Genomic DNA, 20444 nt, shown 5'->3' with positions numbered 1-20444 from the left:
ACCAAGAAGTTAGGACATTTTGTCATGAATTCACATTCTGTCCTGGGTTTCCTCATTGTCCCCTACCCACTTTCCAACATGGAGGCAGGAGGCAACGGAAATTCCACTGAGAAGTGAGAGGAGTTGTAGGTTGTCGAATGGGCCAACACAGGCCCTAGCTGCTGACCTGAGAGCCGCCACCATATGTTTTGTTGGGCTCTCTTCCAGGGCAGGCCATTTACTAAGTTGTAAAACACCGGTGTGCCCCACCCCTGGAGGGCCACAGCTTCCCAGTCACACTCCACGGAAGCTCAGAACAATGACACCTGTCACTTGACATGCCCATCAACCTCTGCCCTTACTTGCTTCTACTTGTATTATCTTCAACCCTCATGAGGCATTTCAAAGTTAATCTGCACCAAGGGTACTTAATCTGGGCATAATGAATGTTTTACCACAAAAGCAGTCCAGGGGGTGATGAAGAAAAGTTTAATAAGGTGAGTCGGATTCAGGGATTTCAGGAAGCAAGGAATGGATGATCTCAAGATGAATAAGGGACAGGACAAATGCTTAGGAGCACAGACTAGAACATCAGACCGGGCAAACATTACAAATGACCAGGACAGACCGACGACAGCGGGGCAGGAGTTCAGTCTTGCTGAAGAAGAGCTCCGGGTTGCACCTATAGTCTAGCTGCAGTTCAACCACTGTCATAACCCTGGCTCCTGGCCTCAGCAACAGGGAAGGACCAGTCACCTCGGAGGTTCCCAGGCTCCAGGCAGGTTCGTGGAGCGTCCCGGAGGCCTCCCACCTCGCAGGGACGCCAGCCCGGCTCGGGCTTCCCCGACACCCGGCCCCACAGGCCTAAAAATAGGCTCTGCGCGGCGGCCAGGGCCGGGGCGGGCGGCCGAGGAGCCGGGCCGGGGGTCCCCGGGGTCCCCGGGGCTGCTGCGGCGGAGGCGGCCGGTCCCCGCGATCGGGCCCCACTCCGGACCCCAGCTCCGCGTCCCCGCCCCGACCCCGCCGCCGCCCGCCCGCCCTTCACGGTGACAGCAGGAGGAGGCGACGATACGGAAGCGGGGACGGGGGCTCAGCGGGGTCCAGATGGCTCCCGGCCGCCCCGCTCCCGAGCCCCGGGCCCCGTCCCCGCCCCGCGGCGGGTACCTGTCATGGTGCTGCCGGGCGGGCGCCAACGGGACGCGCAGGCCGAGGGAGCACAGCCGGCGAGCAGCGCAGCACGGCCGCCCGGGCCTCTTATAGCCGCCGTCACGTGGCTGCCGCGCCCGGGCCTGGGCCTGCCCTGCGGGCCCTTCCCGTCCCCCTGAGCCCTGAGCCAAGAGCTGCCGGGGACCTCGGGTGGACAGTGGCATCTAACTCCAAAGAAGCCGAGGGTCGCACCCAGATCACTGTAGTTATAACTCGCCTGAGCTGCTTGAATTGAACTTAAACTTTAACTCCACTTTTTCACCTGGAATTTCACATCAGCCTCTGGAATCATTCCTGTGTGCTCACAGTGGTTTTGTAGACTTAACCGAAAGGTACAATGAATAGCTGGTAAGAATTGTTTAGATTCTCGGAGCCATCTGTATCAATTGGATATTTAAGTGCTTCGTTTAATTCTCTGTTGGGAAAATATGGAAAAAAATGGTCAGGGTCCCTCGTATGTTCGGAGTCTTGCCGAGCGTCTGAGGTGGGTATGCGCGTGCGCACGGGCGTCCCTTGTTATTGTGTGGTGTGATTGCGCATGTGCATCCGGGTTTTTTTTTTTTTTTTTTTTGGACCAGGGACTTGAGTATAAAGGACTCTAGGGGCAGATGCGCGAAGCTTCTAGAGGATGCTCCAAGAAGCCATGTTAGCTCGGTAGCTCCTATCTCTGAGTAAGGCTTATTATTTCTTCACCCATGGCTCCCAGGACCTTTTCCTATTACCTAGCTCGTAGACCTGCCTGTGGAGGGTTTCTGACCCAGTCTGGACAACGGGCTCGAGGGTTCTTTGAGCCCAAATACTAGCTCTGCACCCTTGTACCAACTCAGTGAGGTAGGTGTTCTATTACTTTTCTGTTCTCATTTAACGGAGGATTTGAACCTTGGCAGTTTGGTTACAGAATGAACTCTTTCACCCAGATAGCCTTGGTGCCTTTGACACACTGGTGCTCCAAAAAGGCTAGTAAATGATCGTAACTCTAGTTAGGTAATACAGTTCTGGTTGATCTATTTCACAAATCTGGAAATGGTCAATTTGTCATTTTTCTAGGAAGTTGAGAAATAGTTCTCTAACGTGATCACACTCTTCGCTGCTCCCCATCCCTCCCACCTAGCCAAACCACAGCAAAAGCCTCAGGTAGCACAGTGCTCTGCAAACAATAGTTGCTCAGAAAATGCTGAATGAGTACTGCAGAGCTATTTGGAAACCAGTCAGGAAGTTGACAGCGTCATTGACAACATAACTTCAAAACATGAAATAGATGCTTAAGAATAATTGATTTATTGGCAAAGATAGTACTGCTGTTTCCTCATGTGTGGGCCTGGACCTCCTACATCAGAATCACTTAGGGGCACTTGTTAAAATGCAATTTTGAGGAATTCCAATCAAGATGGCAGAATAGATGGTACCCAGTGTCACCCTTTCCCACGATCAACCAATTAAAAAAAAGTCGTTTTGTATTAAAAAGTAACAACTGCTAAGCTGGGGCTCCTAGAGCTCAGGGGAAGAGGAGGAGAGACCTAGTAGTGCAGGAAGGCAGGAGAAGCCACGATGAGACAAAGGACCGCTCCGACAGTTTTGAACCCTGACCACTTCAAGGCTGGCCCTGGTGAGCACACGGAACAGGCTGGCAAAAGTTGCAGCTGTGCCTTTTGTATGAAGTTGCTTGGAGGAGGCAGGGGAGAAGAGGGCCTTGGTGGCCCCCAGGTCCCAAGACCACTCACAGGGTTCCTGTGGACCTACATACGAGCAAGGAGCCACAACAAGTGGAAAAAAGAAGCCACTCAGAGGCTGGTGAATCATCCCAAGCTACTGGTGCATGGCCTGTCCCATGGGAAGTGTTTGGAATGTGGGTGGTGGGGGGAGACAGGCCCACCAGGGGAACACTGGGGCACGGCATGGACAACTGATCTGCCCCACAGTCAGCACAGGGCCACTCAGTGTAGACTGGTCAGGAATATAGAACTGCAGGGGTGTGGTTTGCTGAAAAGACTCAGGTGCAGACCAGAGTTTCCACACAACCCAGGTGTTACAAAATCTCACAAGACCTAGAAGTCCTTACAAGGTCAACAGTTAAAACCTGAGCTACAAGAAAAGCCTTTCTCAGAGAACCAGCAGCAAAGCAGCAATTTAGCTCAACCATAGGGCTCAAGTGCTGGTCCCCACAGGGGGTTCCCCCATTTTTGAAGTAAGCAAAGGACAACAAATTAGTTCCAGTGCAGAGTTTAAGTGGTGGGAACAGCAAATAATCCAATACAGAACTGAAAGAAAAAACAAAAAACCCACAAATCAGAGGTAAAGTTCTCATATTAACTGGTAAGGTCTAACACCATCAAAGAACACCTAAAACCTAGAACTGGAGGAAGCCCCTCGGGCCCCGAGCTGGGGTGGTGGGGGACTAAGGGCCTCAGCCACATCCCCCCAACATCTGTATCCAGCCAGCCCAGTGGTGACCACTGAGTTGCCACCAGAAGCCCCCTGGGCTCCCCTGCCAGAATGAGAGGGGTGCCACGGGCCTTGACCATGCCCCCCCCTTCTCTGTCTCCCTTCCCTTTCCCCTCTCCTACCCCCGCACCTGTTCCACAATGACATCTTAGAATGTAAAAAAAATAATAATAATAAATTAAATAAAAAGAAAAAAAAGTGCAATTTTCTATAATTAAACCCAGATCTCTTGAGCCGGAATCTTAAGGATAGAACCTGAGAATTAACATTTTAACTATCACCCTCCAGGAACCTCTCTTGAGTCCTTCCAAGTTCCACCCCCACCATGATCTGGATACCACCCATCCAACCTGAGAGGACCTCCCAGTTACTTGGCATTGTACACTTCCTTTGCAGGAAATGGAGATGTGGGGTTGAAGGGGCAATGGATGGGTTTCCACTTCTTCACACCCTGTAGGCATAAGAGAGTTGGAGCTCTTTAAGTACAAAGGCTATACTTGAATTGTGCATAAGTGAGGAGACGAAAAACAGAGAGAGGTGTTTTTGGGTCTGAATCGCTCTTTTCCAGACTGATAGGTAGACCTGGAAAAGTGAGGTCTCCATCTTTCACCCAGGAGCCCTTCTGCCATAAGTGGCCTTTAACCACCTGCCGCTCGCAGCTTAAGTGTCTCAGGCTGGACTTCCCCAGGTACATGGTGCTGAGCAGAAAGGGCAAAGCCAGTAGGAAGAACTGGGTACAACAGGAAAAGCAGGAAAGCTTCCCTTAGGACCAAGCTCCTCTGTACTCCTCCTCCCAGGGTGTTTAAGTAAAAGGAGTCACCACAGTCTTCTTTCCTGAGTTTCATGTGTATTTGCATAAACAAAGTTTAAGGCTTTTACCATCTTCAATACAGTGGGGATATTTTGAGGTTGCTACAATCCGCTCTTACCGGTCTTAACCAAGATTACCAACAATGACCCAGTGCCTAATTTTCTTGAGGCAGCTCTGCATTGAGCTTCAGTTGGGTGTGTGAGCAAGGCCTCCCAAACTTTAGTGTGCACAGGAATGCCTGGGGAGCTTGTTAAAATGCACATTCTGATTCAGTAGTTTGGTGTGGGTCTCCTAGGTGGTGCCCAGGCTGTGGGCCAACTAAATAGTGAAGTGGTTGGACATTTCGGATTATAAGGTGTTGGAGGTAGTGGAGGCAAATGTTTGAAACTTTTCTTGTGAAATTTGAACTAGCAGAATTACTGAATCCTAAAAGAAAATGAGTTAAAAAATCAAAGTTGCACTCTACATGAGTATGCATAACTATTAACCACTCAAAGCTATGTTAAATGGGTGTGTATTCAGCATGGCTGGTCCAAAATTCATTTTTAATTGGCTTTGGAATGTGTTATGTAATGTTTTGGCAGAATACCTAACTTCCTAATTATGTTTTGTTTAAGATAATGCTGAAATCAGTTTGCATTCCCTTGAGCACACACGCTAATTGATGGTGGGGGCAACTGACCTGGAATTATATTTCAGAACAGAGGGCAATCTACCAGCCTGAGATTCAAACAGTTCCCATGGATAGTCGGTGAAATAGATATGCCACATCTGGCCAGACACAGAAACTAACTAGTTAACTAACTACTTAAAATTTTGCCCTTAAAGAAAATCTGGACCCAGAATTGTTGACCGTTATCACAGCTCTGTCCAATTCCAATTAAAAGCTTAGTTTCAAGAAATAATATCCTTGGAGCCTCAAAGTAGTACATTCTTCATTCAAGAGCTGGAGTCTCAAACTCCACAAGTTGCAGTGGCCTGGTAACTAGTTACATTGCTTTTTCTAAAAAACATACTTATTGAGATATAATTTGTATACTGTAAAAATCCAGCCATTTATGCTGAATTAAATTTAAAGTGCACAACTAAATGGTTTTTAGTATATACACAGAATTGTACAACCATCACCACAATCTACGTTAAGAACATTTTCATCACCCAGAAAGAAGCCTCTATACCCATTAGCAGTCACTGCTAATTCTCTCCTTCCCTCAGTCCTAGGCAGCTACTCATCTGCTTTCTGTTTCTATACACTTGTCTATTGAGATTTGCCTGTGTGTGGTTTTTTGTGACTGCCTTCTTTCACTTAACATAGTGTTTTCAGGGTTTTTCCATATTGTGGCACATATCTGTATTTCATTCCTTTTTATTGCCAGATAATAGTTTGTTATGGATATACCATATTTTGTTTATCCATTCAGCATGGATAAACATGTCGATAGACATTTGGGTAGTTTCCACTTTTTGGCTGTTATGAATAATGCTGCTACGTACATTTGTGTCCAAGTTTTTGCATGGACATATGTTTTTCTTATAAATATATAACAAAAGTAGAATTGCTAGATCATATGGTAAATTTATATTTAACATTTCAGGAACTGCCAGACTGTTTTCCAAAATGTCTGTGTCATTTTTTTCCCATCAGCAATGCATGAGGGTTCCAATTTCTTTCAATATAGTTGAATCTATTTGTCTTTTGTGGCTTGTGCTTTTGGTGTCATATCTAAGAAATCATTGCCTATTTAAAGATCATGAAAATTTACTGCTATGTTTTCTCCTAAGAGTTCTGTAGTTTTAGCTCTTGAATTTAGTTTTATCATCCATTTTGAGTTGTTTTTTGTCAAGTTTTTGTATAATGTGAAGTAGGATTTCAGCTTCCTTCAGAATATTGAGTTTTCCGAGTACCATTTGTTGAAACTGCTATTCTTTCCCCATTGAATTGTCTTGGCACTCTTACAGAAAATCAGTTGACCATAAATGTTACTAAATTCTATTTCTGGACTCAGTTCTATTCTCTTGATCTAATGCTAGTTCCACACTGTCTTGATTTCTGTAGCTTTGTAGTAAGTTTGAAATTGGGAAGTGTTAGTTTTCCAATTTTGTTCTTTTTTCAAAATTGTTTTGGCTCTGCCAGGTCCCTTGCATTTTCATATGAATTTTAGGGTGAGTTTATCAATTTCTGGGATAAAGCAAGCTGGACTTCTGATAGAGGTTGTGTTGAATTTGTAGATTAGTTTGGGGAGTATTCTCAACTTGACATCTTAAGCCTTCTGATCCACAAGGATGGGATGTCTTATTGCTTTCGAAATATTCTTTAATTTCTTCCAACAATACTTTGTAGTTCATTGCCTTTTAAAACACATGACAAAACCCAGACAAATTGGGTCTGTCAGCTGCATAAACCCCACAGGCATGGCAGCTGATTTTTATGTCTGCCACATACTCGAAATTTATACTCTTAACTAAAATCTGATTATCATTGAACTTTATATATGGAACAACATTGTTTTGGCTTTTCACAAGACAACCTTTACAAAACTGCACTTTGGCATTATCATTAATAATAGTTAACCCTTACCTGATGCCAAGCTTCTTATGCATATTAACTCATTTAACCTTCCCAACAATCTAATAGGCAGATATTCTCTAATCCCCACTTTAGTGGCGAGGCACAGAGCTTGTAATTTGTAGAGCTGGGATTAGAACCAGGCAGCTGTCTCCCCAGTCTGTACTCTTAACCACTGCTTGGTGACATGTGTATGTTGTGCACTACTCAAAAGCTGAAAAAGGGTATGTGTACAGTGAAAAGTAACTCTCCCCTGCTACCTTTGTTTCTAGCCACCATGTTTCCCTCCATAGAGTGGCGTTATGTTCTTAGGTTATTCTGTGGCTTAAAGGATGCCACATTGTGGCTTTTCCAATGTGCTGTTAAAGACATTTGCTATGCCATGCAATTTCCTCTTTTGGAGGGTCCACGGGTAAATTTTCACACTGGTCTTGGTATCAGAAAGAATGTTGCATTTACTTAGTCGGTTTTTTTTTTCTTTTATTTTGTAGACATTTTGAAAGTTATATCAATACATATTTCTCTCTTTTTCTGGCCACTAGAAACTTAGAGCGAAATTTGCAGCCACTTCTGGCAGTTATTTAGGCTGGCCACCCTGCACTTACCTGTGCTTTAACTTTCTCCCCATTATTACCTTTGCCTGAATTATGAAGTTACTTGAGATCCTTTGGAAGTGAGGGAGAAATGAGGAATTAATTAGCAAGTAATTAAACGATAAGAGAGTTTCAAGTGCGACTAGAACAAGGAAGATGAAATTTCAGCTCAATTTGGGTGACTCTAGAGGTTTTTGTAGTGATTTGTCAGTAAAATGAAGATTCCATAAATCAGAGAGGCATGGGTACTGATCCAGACATGGGAATAGCCTTCTGTAATTAGTTAATCTTAAAAAGCAAAAATGATTGATCTTTCAATAATTCTTTTATCATGTATTCTACCAGTAACATAATAGCAACATGATAGTGGTTAAAAAAAGAAGGATAAGGTTGCCCAGGGTCTCTAACTCTGAACACTTCAAATATATTTCACCTTTCAAACTTTCGTTACCATGTTGGTGATCTTTTAGTTGCTGTATGACATTATTTAAATGAGTTATAAGACTAAAAATTAAGAGAATCTCTTTGGCAGTTACCTTTTTTAAAAAATCAGCTTTACTGAGGTGAAATTCATATACAATAAAATTCACCATCTTTCTTTATTTATTTATTGACTGGTAAGGGGATTGCAACCCTCGGCACGGTGTTGTCTGCGCCACGCTCAGCCAGTGAGTGCACTGGCCATCCCTATATAGGATCCAAACCCGCGGCCTCGGCGCTACCAGCACCACACTCTCCCGAGTGAGCCACGGGGCCGGCCCAAAATTCACTTGCTTTAAAATCAGCTTTACTGAGGTGAAATTTATATACAATAAAATTCACTTTCTAAAAGTATACAATTCATTGAACTTGATACATAGTCATATAACCATTATCACAATCATCCCCAAAACTTATCATGTCTTTATGGTCAATCACATTTTCCTACCCTGGCAAATATAGCTCTCTTATTTCTGTCCATAAAATTTGCCTTTTCTAGAATTTCATACAAATGCAGTCATAGAGTATATAATCTTTTGTGTCTGGCTTTTACGTAGCATAATGCTTTTGAGATTTATTCATGTTGTTTAGTGTATTGATGATTTGTTCCTTTTTATTGCTGAGTAGGATTCTTTTACATGCATATATTACAGTGTATTTATCCATTCACCATCAGATGGACATTGGAGTTGCTTTTATTTTGGGGGTTTATAAATAAAGCTGACATGAATATTCAAGCACAAGGAGTGGGATTGCTGGGTCACATAATATGGTATATTTAACTTCATAAGAATGCAGTTAATTTTCAAGTTCATTGCCAAATTTGTATGAGATCATTAAGAATAAAAGTTATTTTTATACATAATCAATTATGACCAAAGATGATCTGATATCCATTCACAGTACACAAGTGTATTCCTGGAGAATTACTTTCCTTTAGTATTCCAGTGCCATCTGCTTCTGCTTATGTCCAGCACATGTACTCTCAGGGCTTTATTTGAGAGGGATTAGAAAAAATGACCCCAAGGTTCATTACAATCCAGAATCTTCGTGATTCTATCAACTGCAGGGGTTAAGCCTGAAGAGCAGAAAATGTGGAGAGAGAGAATATCTTTGCAACCAAACCTCTAGGTCACAATACATAGTATGGAATGTACGGTCCTGTGGGTTGTCTCATTTGATCCTCAAAACAACCTATTAAATAGTCCACCTGGGTACATAATATTTTCACAAAGTCATTAGGAGTCTACCAACAATTTTATTCTGCTTTAAGACAAATCATTCACTTCGAGTTTAAAAAATATATATATCTGGGGCTGGCCGGTTCACTCAGTTGGTTACAGCGGGGTATTATAACACCAAGGTCAAGGGTTCAGATCCCCATACTACCCAGCTGCAAAAAAAAAAAAAGCTGTAACAGGTACCTCTCCTCCCCAACATCTTCACATCCCCGAACTACATCCTGTATGTACCTTGAGCTCACATCCTCTCTGAGTTCAGTCCAAGCCCTGAGACTCCAAGCTGAGGAATGTCCATCGCACATAAAGCTTGGAAATAAAAAGAAGCATTTTGTTTTGTTCTTTTTTTCCTCCAGGTGGAAATGGCTTTCTTTAGTACAAGCAGAATTATTGCCCCTATGTTATAGATGATGTAACTGAGACTTAGAGAACGTAGAAAATTGTTCAAGGTCATTTTAGTGGTGTGTCTGGATCTTCTTAAACTCTGCTGCTTCACTGAAATTTGAGTAGAATGCTGAAAAATTCACAGAATTTAGGACCTCAGAAATATTCATTGTCAGTACAAACAGTGAATATGTCAATAAGCTCCCACCATCTGCTTTTCCTTTTGCTATGGAGGAAATGGAGGAATGAATGGGGCCTTGAATATTTGAGAAAGGATGTGTAAGCAGAGGAAAAGTGGCAGAACGTAGGAGATGGATGAATGTTAGAGGGATCCTGAGAGAAGCTCCAGCCCATTGGCAGGCAGAGGAGGAGTGAGGGTGGGAGGAAAACAAAGAGCAACGGCTCCACAGTTGGAAAAAGTTGTTCTCAAAGGAAATATGTTACTTCACTTGTCACAGCAATTCCTTAGCAGCTCCTAGAATAGATCCTACCACTTACTCCTGCTACCAGGGAGGGGTCATCTGAATGAAGGCTTAATGATTTATTGGAATGTCCTAAACCCTGAAATATCTTCATCTGTCTGGAATTCCTTTTACAGAGGACAAACAAATTTCATCTACAGTTAGAGAGCAGCATAAGTTCTGGTTGAAGGAAAAGAGACACTAGTATCAGTCCATAGTAAGGAATAAGTATTATATATGATCTCATTTAATCTTTCTAACAATCCTGTGCAGTAGGTATGATTAGCTGCATTTTGTACACAAGATGATAAAACAGAGAGGTTAAGAAACTGTTTACTTTCAATGTGACTATGTCCTTTATGAGCCAGTAAATACTCTATTTTCAGAGGTTTTGTCAGACATAAATATATATAGTTTTGCTTGAAATGATTATTGAAGATTTTCAAAAACAAGCTTCTTAATACATGTTTTTATAAGATACATTGAGGCACCACTATTTTGCACATAGGGTAATTATAGTAACATGTAATTCTTGGAACCATGAATATTTAGTGGTGTTGTGGTCATTCATAAGGTGTTTATGTAGAAGTGGAAATTTATTCAGTCCTGGTACTTAAGTTTTTTAAGGGGTATTTAAGATTTTTTCCCAAATGTATTTTAAACATTTTCTTAAAGTAAGGTGAGAACAAGTGACTTTTTATTATTCCATATAGATCAATATGGTCCTTGAGGTATAAAATACTTCCTCACTTCTATTTTGTATTACATGGCTCTTAAATATATGCTTCTGGTTGTTTTCCCTTTTGCTTGTAAGGATGTTTCAAATTCTTTATTCTTGGAGTTTCTTGTGATGATAAGATAAATGTTCAGTTCTCAAAATATTTCAGGTTTTGTTCTGTTGAATGATTGAGATATAGATCTAGATTTAGACTTAAATCTAGATCTGTTTTAGATTTAGACTTAAACAGCTTAAAGAATTTACTGAAGTATCTACCACGTTAACCTTCATCAACAAGACTAGGAATCAAAGTCTGCTAATATCTATCCTGGAAACAGATTTACAGTCAGTAGTTGAAGGGCTTGTGGGTAGACTGACTCTATGCAGCACGGACTGACCTTGAGTTGAAGATTTTTCTGTGCCAGTTTGCATCAGGAAAATCCCTCCTGCAGACCAGGATCTTCCTTGAATACTACAGAGCCGAAAGCTGTCATCAGAATTTGATACTATACCATTCTATTGCCAAACAGGGAGCTGCAGCTAAAACTCTTTGGCCATGTTGATCATTAGGAGGCACCTAGCTTTTGGAGTAGCCAGCAGCTTAGGAGGAGGGATAGTATCTAACCTCGTTAGGCCTATCAAAAAAATCAGCATGTGAACTCTTTGGCAAGTTCTGTTGGCAGTAGCAGAAGGCAGCCCTTTCTGGAAGCTAGTAAATTCTACCAAAGAGAGGTGAAGCAGAGCTGCCCAGCCACCAGTCCTAAAGGAGTCTCACTTAAAATTCTGCTATGTTAGGCTAGAAGCGGATTCACCAAAAAAGTTTGAGACCACTGTGTGTGGAACTCAGATGGGGAAGTCTGTAAGAAAGGCACTAAACATCCCCAGAACATGTGGAAGCACAGCTTTTATCAAAGATATCACTTTCAACAATTTGTCCAACAGACTTCCTGGACAAGTAAGTTTTAAAAGAAATAGCATTTGTCTAGAAAAGGTAGCTGCTTTTTGAGGTCAGGAGAAAAAATGCTTCAAAGAACCAAATGCCCTGCAGCTAGCAATTCCCAAGGACTGTGATCAGCTGGCAAGGAGAGCTGGGTGCGTGCTGGCTGTTTCCAACATACCCATGACACAGACAGACAATATGTTCCCAGCCTAAAGAACCTTCTGGATTGGAGGCTTAAAAGTTAAGGTCTTAAATGGCAGATAAATAATCAAGCCTGATGGCTGAGTTTAAGGTGAAGTTTTAAATAAGGAAAAAATGGAAGACAGAGATTAATAGAGGAATGCATATTCTTTTAGGATATGATTTTTCTTTTTTGGAGATTTTATAAGATTTTTTTTATATTCTTTTTAAAAGGTTTCAAGAAGATGGAAAATTTGATCCAAACTTTGAGGGCTAGAATCAATAAACTATTGTGTAATTGTCTCAGTTTAAAAAAATATACAAAAGGTTAACTATTTGGGGCAATGTTTCAATACAGAAATAGGCTTTTTAACTGTAAGAAAAGGATAGAACAGGCTATTTTTCATGTACTTTAATTTATTTAATTCTTAAATAGGAAATATTTTTAATAGTTCAAGAATAGATATAAAAAGGTCTATAGTGAGAAGTCTTCCTTCAACCCCTGTCCTACTCTCCATGGGTAACTATTTCATGCATATTTCAGAAAAATGAATATACATGTAATCCCATTCTCCCTCATTTTTATACAAATCACAGTATCCTATACATCTTGTTATGTGGTACCTTGCTTTTTTAAAATTAATAAACTTAATTTTTTAGAGCAGTTTTAGGTTCACAGCAAAACTGAGTGGAAATTACAGAGTTCCCATATACCCTGTGTCCCTCACATGCTTAGCCTCGCCTACTGTGGACATCCTGCACCAGAGTGGCCCATGTTACAATTGCTGAGCCTACACTGACACATCATTATCAGCCAAAGTCCATAGTTTTCATTAGGGTTTACTCTTGACGTTGTACATTCTATGTGGTTTTGATAAATGTATGATGACATATATTCATTGTTATAGGATCATGCAGAATAATTTCACTGCCCTAAAAATCCTGTATACTCTGCCTGTTCATCACTTTCTCCCCCCAACCCCTGGTAACCACTGATCTTTTTACTGTCTTCATAGTCTTGCCTTTTCCAGAATGTCATATAGTTAGCATCCTACAATATGTAGCCTTTTCAGATTGGCTTCTTTCACTTAGTAATATGCATTTAAGTTTCCTCCATATCTTTTCATGGCTTCTTAAATCATTTCTTTTTCTTTTTTAATTGACCTTATTTTTTCAGGGCAGTTTTAGGTTCACAGCAAAATTTAGAGGAAGGTGCAGAGATTTCCCATATACCCCTTGATACCACACATGCAAAGCCTCCACCATTATCAATATTGCCTACCAGAGTGGTCCATTTGTTACAACTGATGCACCTACGTTCACACATCATCATCACCCAAAGTCCATAATTTACATTAGGGCGTACTCTTTTTTTTTTTTTTAAGATGATCAGTAAGGGTATCTTAACCCTTGACTTGGTGTTGTCAGCATCACACTCTCCCAGGTGAGCTAACCAGCCATCCCTATATCGGGATCTGAACCTGTGGTGTTATCAGCACCACAGTCTCCCAAGTGAGCCACGGGCCGGCCCTACATTAGGGTTTACTCTTGGTGTTGTACATTTTCTGAGTTTGGACAAATGTATCATGATAGGTATCCACCATTATAATATTACACAGAATAATTTCACTGTCCTAAAAATCCTCTGTGCTCCATCTGTTTACTATCTCCTTTCTAATCTCTGGCAACCTTTGAATCCATATCCTTTTATGATTAGGTTTTTCTTCTTTGGAGCTTTTGAAAAGTTTTCTTCATACTTTTATTAATTTCAGGAGAATGAAAAATTACTACCACTGATCTTTTTTACTATTTCCATATGTTTTCCAGGATGCCATATAGTTGTACTTATACGTTATGTGGCCTTTTCAGACTGGCTTCCTTTGCTTAGTAATATGCATTTAAGTTTCCTCCATGTCTTTTCATAGCTTAATAGCTTGTTTCTTTTTAGCACTGAATAATATTCCGTAGTCTGGATGTAATATTCCATGGTCTAGATGTTTATTTATCCATTCATCACTGAAGGACATCTTGGTTACTTCCAAGTTTGGAGTTATGAAAAAAGCTGGTATAAACATCTGTGTGCAGGTTTTTGTGTAGCATAAGTTGCAACTTTTGGGGGTAAATACCAAGAAGCACGTTTGCTGGATTATATATTAATTTTGTGAGAAACTACCAAACTGTCTTCCAAAGTTGCTGTATCATTTTGCATTTCCACCAGTAATAAATGAGTGTTCCTATTGGTCTACGTCTTTGTCAGCATTTGGTGTTATGAGTGTTCTGGATTTTAGCCATCCTAATAGGTGTATAGTGGTATCTCATTGTTGTTTTAATTTTCATTTCCCTGATGTAGTGGGATCGAATTATGTCCCCCCAAAACTCCCTGAAACTTGAATTGTGCCCCCAAGTTTTATGTATTAGAAACTTAGCCCCCACTATGACTGTTAAGAGGGTGGGAAGTCCTGTTATGGTAGTTGAAAGGTGGAGCCTTAAGAGGTGATTGGATTGTAGGACTGTGCAGTATGGATTAAAAATGGTGGTCAAGGGCATGGATTAAAAATGGTAGTCAAGGGCGTGGTTCTGAGGGCTTTAAAAGAAGAGGAGAGTCTGTCTTTCTCTCTCTCTGCTTCCAACATCTTGCAGTGTGAGACCCCTGAGTTACCATTGCCACCACCAGATGGACTTTGGATTTCCCAGCCTCAGAAACTGTAAGTAATCAATTTCATTTTCTTTATAAATCATGCAGTTCCATGTATTCTGTTATAATCAACACAAACGGACTAATACACCTGATGATATATGATGTGGAGCATTTTTTCATATGCTTATTTGCCATCTTTATATCTTCTTTGGTGAGGAGTCTGTTCATGTCTTTAGCCCATTTTAAAAATTGGGTTGTATTGTTATTGTTAAGTTGTAAGTGTTCTTTGTATATTTTGGATACAGTCCTTTATGAGATTTGTCTTTCACAAATGTTTCCCAGTTTGTGGTCTGTCTTTTCATTCTCCTGACAGTGTCTTTTGTGGAGCAAAATTTTTTAATTTTAGTGAAGCCCAGCTTATCAGTTCTTCCTCTCATGGATTGTATACCCTTTGGTTGATATCTAAAAGATCATCATCAAACCCAAGGTCATCTAGATTTTCTCTTATCTTCTAGGAGTTTTGTAGTTTCACATTTTAAATTTCAGTCTGTGATCCATTTTGAGTTAGTTTCTGTCAAGGGTATAAGATCTATGTCTAGATTTTTTTTTTTTTTTTAATGTGGATGTTTAATTGTTCCAACACCATTTATTTAAAAAAAACTTATATTTTCTCCATTGTATTGCCTTTGCCCCTTTGTGAAAGATCAGTTGACTATATTTATGTGTGTGTATGTCTGGGCTCTTTATTCTCTTTCATTGATCTATTTGTTTTTTCACCAGTACCACACTGTCATGATTACTGCAGCTTTATAGTAGGTCTTGAAGTTGGGTAGTGTGAGTCCTACAACTCTGTTCTCCTTCAGTATTGAGTTGGCTATTCTGGGTCTTTTGCCTCTCCATATAAACTTTAGAATCAGTTTGTTGATATCCTCAAAATAATCTTCTGGGATTTTGATTGGGATTGCATTGAACTTATAGATCAAGTTGGGAAAAATTGACATCTTGACAATCTTGAAATTTCCTATCTGCTATGGTTGAATGTTTGTGGCCCCCCTGTCCCCGAATTCAAGTGTTGAAATCTTAACCCCCCCGGGTGGTGGTATTAGGAAGTGGGGCCTTTGTGGAGGTGATTGGGTCATGAGGGTGGAGTCCTCATGAATGGGATTAGTGCCCTTATCAAATAGGCCCAAGGGAGCTAGCTCATTCATCCCTTCCAACCAGGAAATGAGCCCTCACCAAACACCATCTCTGTTGACATAGTAATCTTGGAATTCAGAGTCTCTAAACTGTGAGAAATAAATTTTTGTTGTTTATAAGCTACCCTGTTTATGGTATTTTGTCATATCAGTCTGAACAGACTGAGACACTATCTATAAATATGGAATATCTGTCCGTGTATTTAATTCTTCTTTGATATTTTTCATCAGATTCTGTAGTTTTTAAAATATAGATATGGGGGCCGGCACCAAGGCCACGGGTTCGGATCCCATATAGGGATGGCCGGTTAGCTCACTGGGTGAGCGTGGTGCTGACAATACCAAGTCAAGGGTTAAGATCCCCTTACCAGTCATCTTTAAAAAAAATAAATAATAAAAATAAATAAAAATAAAATATAGATATTATACATATTCTGTGAAATTTATACTTAAGTATTTCATTTTTAAAGTCATTAATTTTAATAGTACTATGGTTTTAATGTCAAATTCCAGTTCTTCGTTGCTGATATATAGGAAAGTGATTGACTTTTATATATTAGTCTTATATCCTGCAACCTTGCTATATTCACTTATTAGTTCCAGAAGGTTTTTTTTTTTGGTGAGTTCTTTTGGATTTTCTACATGGATGATCATATCATCTTTGAAAAAATACAGTTTTAGTTCTTCTTTCCTCCCTAGACTCTTTGCCCCAGAAATGTTCAAACATGATTACTTGGTAGAGGTAATATAGGAAGGATTTATGGATCAGATCTCTGGACCATATGATTTTTAAAGTAAGTTTTCAGTCTCAGCTGTTATGATTTATTGATTGAAAATTGCTTTATTATAGATCAGAAAACCTAAGCCTGGTTAACTATGCAAACTCTCCACATAAAGCAGCCTGCTTTAACAGTCTACTTAACATTTTCTTAGAAGGCAGAGCTTGAGCACTTGGCAATCACATGTTTGTTGAGTATCCAATGATCTGCACCTTTTTTTCCAGGAAGAAGAAGCGTCTGTGGTCTATCACTTTTGAGTATTTTGGCCAACAACTTGGCATCTTGGGAATTTATCCAGCATGCTTTTCAGAAGTATTCAGAGACCCTTCTAGAAGAAAGCAAAGTCAAGAATATTAAAGATTTATGCCTCTTGTGTAATTTGGCTGCAAGAAACAAAGCCAGTTTCTGCTCAGCACCTAAGATGAACTGAAAACTGAAAATAAACACATGGATAATTAATAAATATGTATACTTTTGTCAAATTGCTCACATCACACATTTTACAGGAAGCTTGAAAACATTTTCACACTAGAAAGATGAAAGAATAATATTTGCTTCTTGGAGGTGGAGGGACAAGGAGAGTCCTGAATTCTAGAAGTCCCTAGAAGACAGTTCTGCATGTATTTGCACATAGTTACAAACTGCTTGAAATCAGCAAGGTCTCATTTGGGACTACAGACATGTCAAGAAACAGTATGTGGCTGATTGAAGTGAATGGCTTAGAAAAACAGGGCAATAAAAGGTCAGCAATTGCTGGAGATTTTTGTTAAATTGTTTTTTTTTTAACTTTTCAATTTTAAGAGCTAGACTTCACTAAGAGTATTTAAAGGCAGAAATTTTTTTAAATGGGATAAAGTTAGTTTAGATTCTATCAGTTCGTTGTATCAATTTTCTGTTTTTCTTTATTTTTGAAGTTCTCCTCCTCTCAACTCTTTCTAATTAGCTTTCTGATGCCTATAATTCTATTCCTCATTTTTACCCCCTTCAAAGTCTATTATTTCCTATCTTCAGCAAGTCCAATCAAAGGCATATATAATTTGCATTTTTTTGTCTTTTCCTCAAAAAAGACCTTATGTTTATGAATCACCTGATGTTGCTCAAGCAAGATGAGTTCTAGATCTAAAAAAGGTGCCATATACAGCAAAATGCACAATTTTGATCACAATCCCTGATTTAGAGGTGGTGTCAGGGAGGCAGGAATGAACTCAGTTACTCTGGGGATTTTCATGTGGCTGTTTGGGAGCCTGATGAGGTTATAGATAGAAGCTGATGCTCTGGGAAACTGAAAAAGTCAGCCCTGCCCAGATTCATGTAAGTCAAATAATTGGTGGGCCCACTATGTTTGGTCAGCCATGGAGAACAGCTGAAGACATCCCACCTGTTAAGCACAAGGCAGGAACAGTCAATCTTCTCTGTCAGTTAAAAAAAAAAAAAAAAAAAAAGAGGGGGTAGGAAAGAAGGGGGGGGGGGATTAAAAATGCCCCTAAAGAAGAGTGTTTCATTTCTTACCAAAGCTGCAAGACCTCCACATTGAATTCAATACTGACAGGGAGGAGTAAGTTCCGGTAGATACAGCGCATGCATGTTGTTAAAAATGGAGCTAGAGATATTGCAAACAGCACATCGAATGCAGAACTGAGGTGGAGGCAAAGCGCAGGCTCTGGGGTAAGAAATAAGCTTGTGCTGAGTAACCATCTGGGAAAACTCTGATTAATTTCAATCGAACCAAGCTGAGACCTTGAGTATTTCTTTCCAATGAGATCCAATCTGAACAACGACACAATCTGAAGGCTGATGTTCAGTTGAGATAGCCACGTGTCCTCGCCTAACAGCTGTGGCGTAAGTCCATGCTGTTCCTGAAAGTGAGATAATTAACTGCCCTTTGCTTTGAAGTCCATGGAAAGCTGCTTCCTACTGTGGTACATTTACAACTTCTACAACTGCCACGTCAAATGTTCAGTGCCTTAACCACATCAGTCCCACTAACTCCTTTAGATGTTCAGGTTTCTCAAAGGTATTCAAATCCCTGAAACTGCTGTTTAAGGTCTTTCAAGACAGGTGTTAAAAAAATATGACTTTTTAAATCATTAGATTATTAAATAAGTTTGCCAAAAACGTGGCTATAAGTCATGGATGTTTATAGCTTTTTTTTCTTTCTTTTTTTTAAAAGAGGGGCTATTTCCAGAGGGATCACATTTGGAAGGAGTGGATATAGAATTGTTAAAGAAAATATATATAAAATTGTCCAGATAGTGTCATCATACTGAGAAACGAGAATAAGAATGTTAGTTTATTTTTTAAATAGCATAATAAGGTGGTCAATTTCACTTCTCTCTACCTCAGAAGTTTCAAAATAGGCCATATATTTTTTGGTCTGCTGGCCTGTATGGGGATTTGAACTCTTGACCTTGTTATAACACTGTACTCTAACCAACCGAACTAACCAGCCAGCCTGGAAGAAATATATCTATAAAAAGTTTCAGACTTAACAGTTCAGAACAAATGTAAGCTTAAACTAGTAGATGTGTGTGTTGAAATTTTCTGGGAATAAAGTATGACTGAATGAACAATATGATTTGTGTGCCATACATCTCTGTGGCAGTGTGACAGTTGGATCTCAGTAAAGGACTTTGATTTCTAGATCTCAGTCATTCAAGACAAAATGAATGTAATTTCACTTTGAGGCTGTTATAAAGGGAAAAGAATTAACATGATATTTTTAAAGATGATGTTTCACAGCATAATTCTGAAATGGATTACTAAGATTCTTTCTGAAATTCCATTAGTTAATTCTATACACATTACATGGTAGTAAGAAGAATGCCAGTGTTTTCATGCTGAGATTGTTTGTTAGGGTCAGTAAGGGGTAATTGCCAGTTTGGGTTTATCTTTGTAGTAAAAGTCAAATATGGGCTGCACTGAGACAAAAATTCAGGACTTAACCTGTTCTATGGAAATCACTTGCACTTAGTGAAGCTTCATAGTTATTTTTCTTTTAAATTTATGCTGTTTTGCCTTTAGGGAGTCAATGGAAGGGAACTGAGTGTTTTGTGGATAAAGTTAAAATTGTTTCATTAAATGTTAATGGACTTAATAGTCCAGTTAAAAAGAGACAATATATTAACCTGTATTAAAGCATTCAGTGCTGATGTGGCTTATGTTCAAGAGCTGCATTTGGGCCCAGAAAGTTGAACATTATATTTGAGCATAGGTTAGGAATGGGTTTTGTTCTTTTGCTATAAGGAAATAACCATTCTGCTTATAAATTACTCCAATTTTTAACAAAGCAGCTATTTTAGATGCAACCAATTGGTTTATTTTGTCCCAAAGAAAGATATGGACATCTATTGGAACATTAGGGACACAGCATGGCTCACTGGACTCAATAACAGGATAGAACTTGAGTTATATAAAATTCCATAATATGCTTCTTTCTCTAGCACCTTTGTTGTAAAATGGGCTAACCATGTTATTGGGAGGAATTAGTGATTTTACACTATTTTGCAAATGTTGTGAGTTTTGCTGATTTTTTTTTTTTTTTTTTTTTTTGGAAAGAGACATGCTATAGTAACTGTGTCTTGAAAAAAATGCATTTGATCTTGGCTGATGTAAAAGATTTAAAGTTGTGCCATGTCCTCCTGACTAGATGAGTATTTTTTTTTTTTGCAATTTTGAGCAGTTAAAATGCATTATATAGTGACGGCAAGGAACACAGACTCAGCTTAGCCAGCATTTCCACATAGCCTCTCTTATTCTTCAGGAATCTGCAAATCATGTGGCTTCGGATACATTTTCCTCAGGTTTTTTTGAAATCAAATACTCTCATTTTAATA

At 39.9% G+C, this 20444-nt stretch overlaps 1 protein-coding gene and 1 long non-coding RNA gene across 4 annotated transcripts in view; one reads left to right on the top strand and one right to left on the bottom strand.

Annotated features, from left to right (window-relative positions):
• Positions 1-1251, bottom strand: part of GYG1 (glycogenin 1) — a 43085-nt gene extending 41834 nt beyond the window's left edge. Inside the window, exon 1 of one of the 3 annotated variants that reach the window (XM_063090762.1) lies at positions 1144-1251. In XM_063090762.1, coding sequence (XP_062946832.1) covers positions 1144-1150 — 7 coding nt within the window. In that variant the 5' untranslated portion in view covers positions 1151-1251. Of the gene's footprint in view, positions 1-607; positions 705-735; positions 890-1143 lie in introns of those variants that run through there. The other 2 variants (XM_063090780.1, XM_063090770.1) reach the window with 2 other exon arrangements.
• LOC134373223 (uncharacterized) lies at positions 318-17082 on the top strand. Its single transcript, XR_010022952.1, has 2 exons — positions 318-1669; positions 16836-17082. It is a non-coding gene; the product is annotated as an uncharacterized LOC134373223 (long non-coding RNA).
• The last annotated feature ends 3362 nt before the right edge of the window (positions 17083-20444 follow it).

The sequence above is a fragment of the Cynocephalus volans genome, chromosome 1 (genome assembly GCF_027409185.1).
Source record: "Cynocephalus volans isolate mCynVol1 chromosome 1, mCynVol1.pri, whole genome shotgun sequence".
Taxonomy (NCBI): domain Eukaryota; kingdom Metazoa; phylum Chordata; class Mammalia; order Dermoptera; family Cynocephalidae; genus Cynocephalus; species Cynocephalus volans.
This window is presented reverse-complemented; position numbering and strand designations above follow the sequence as displayed.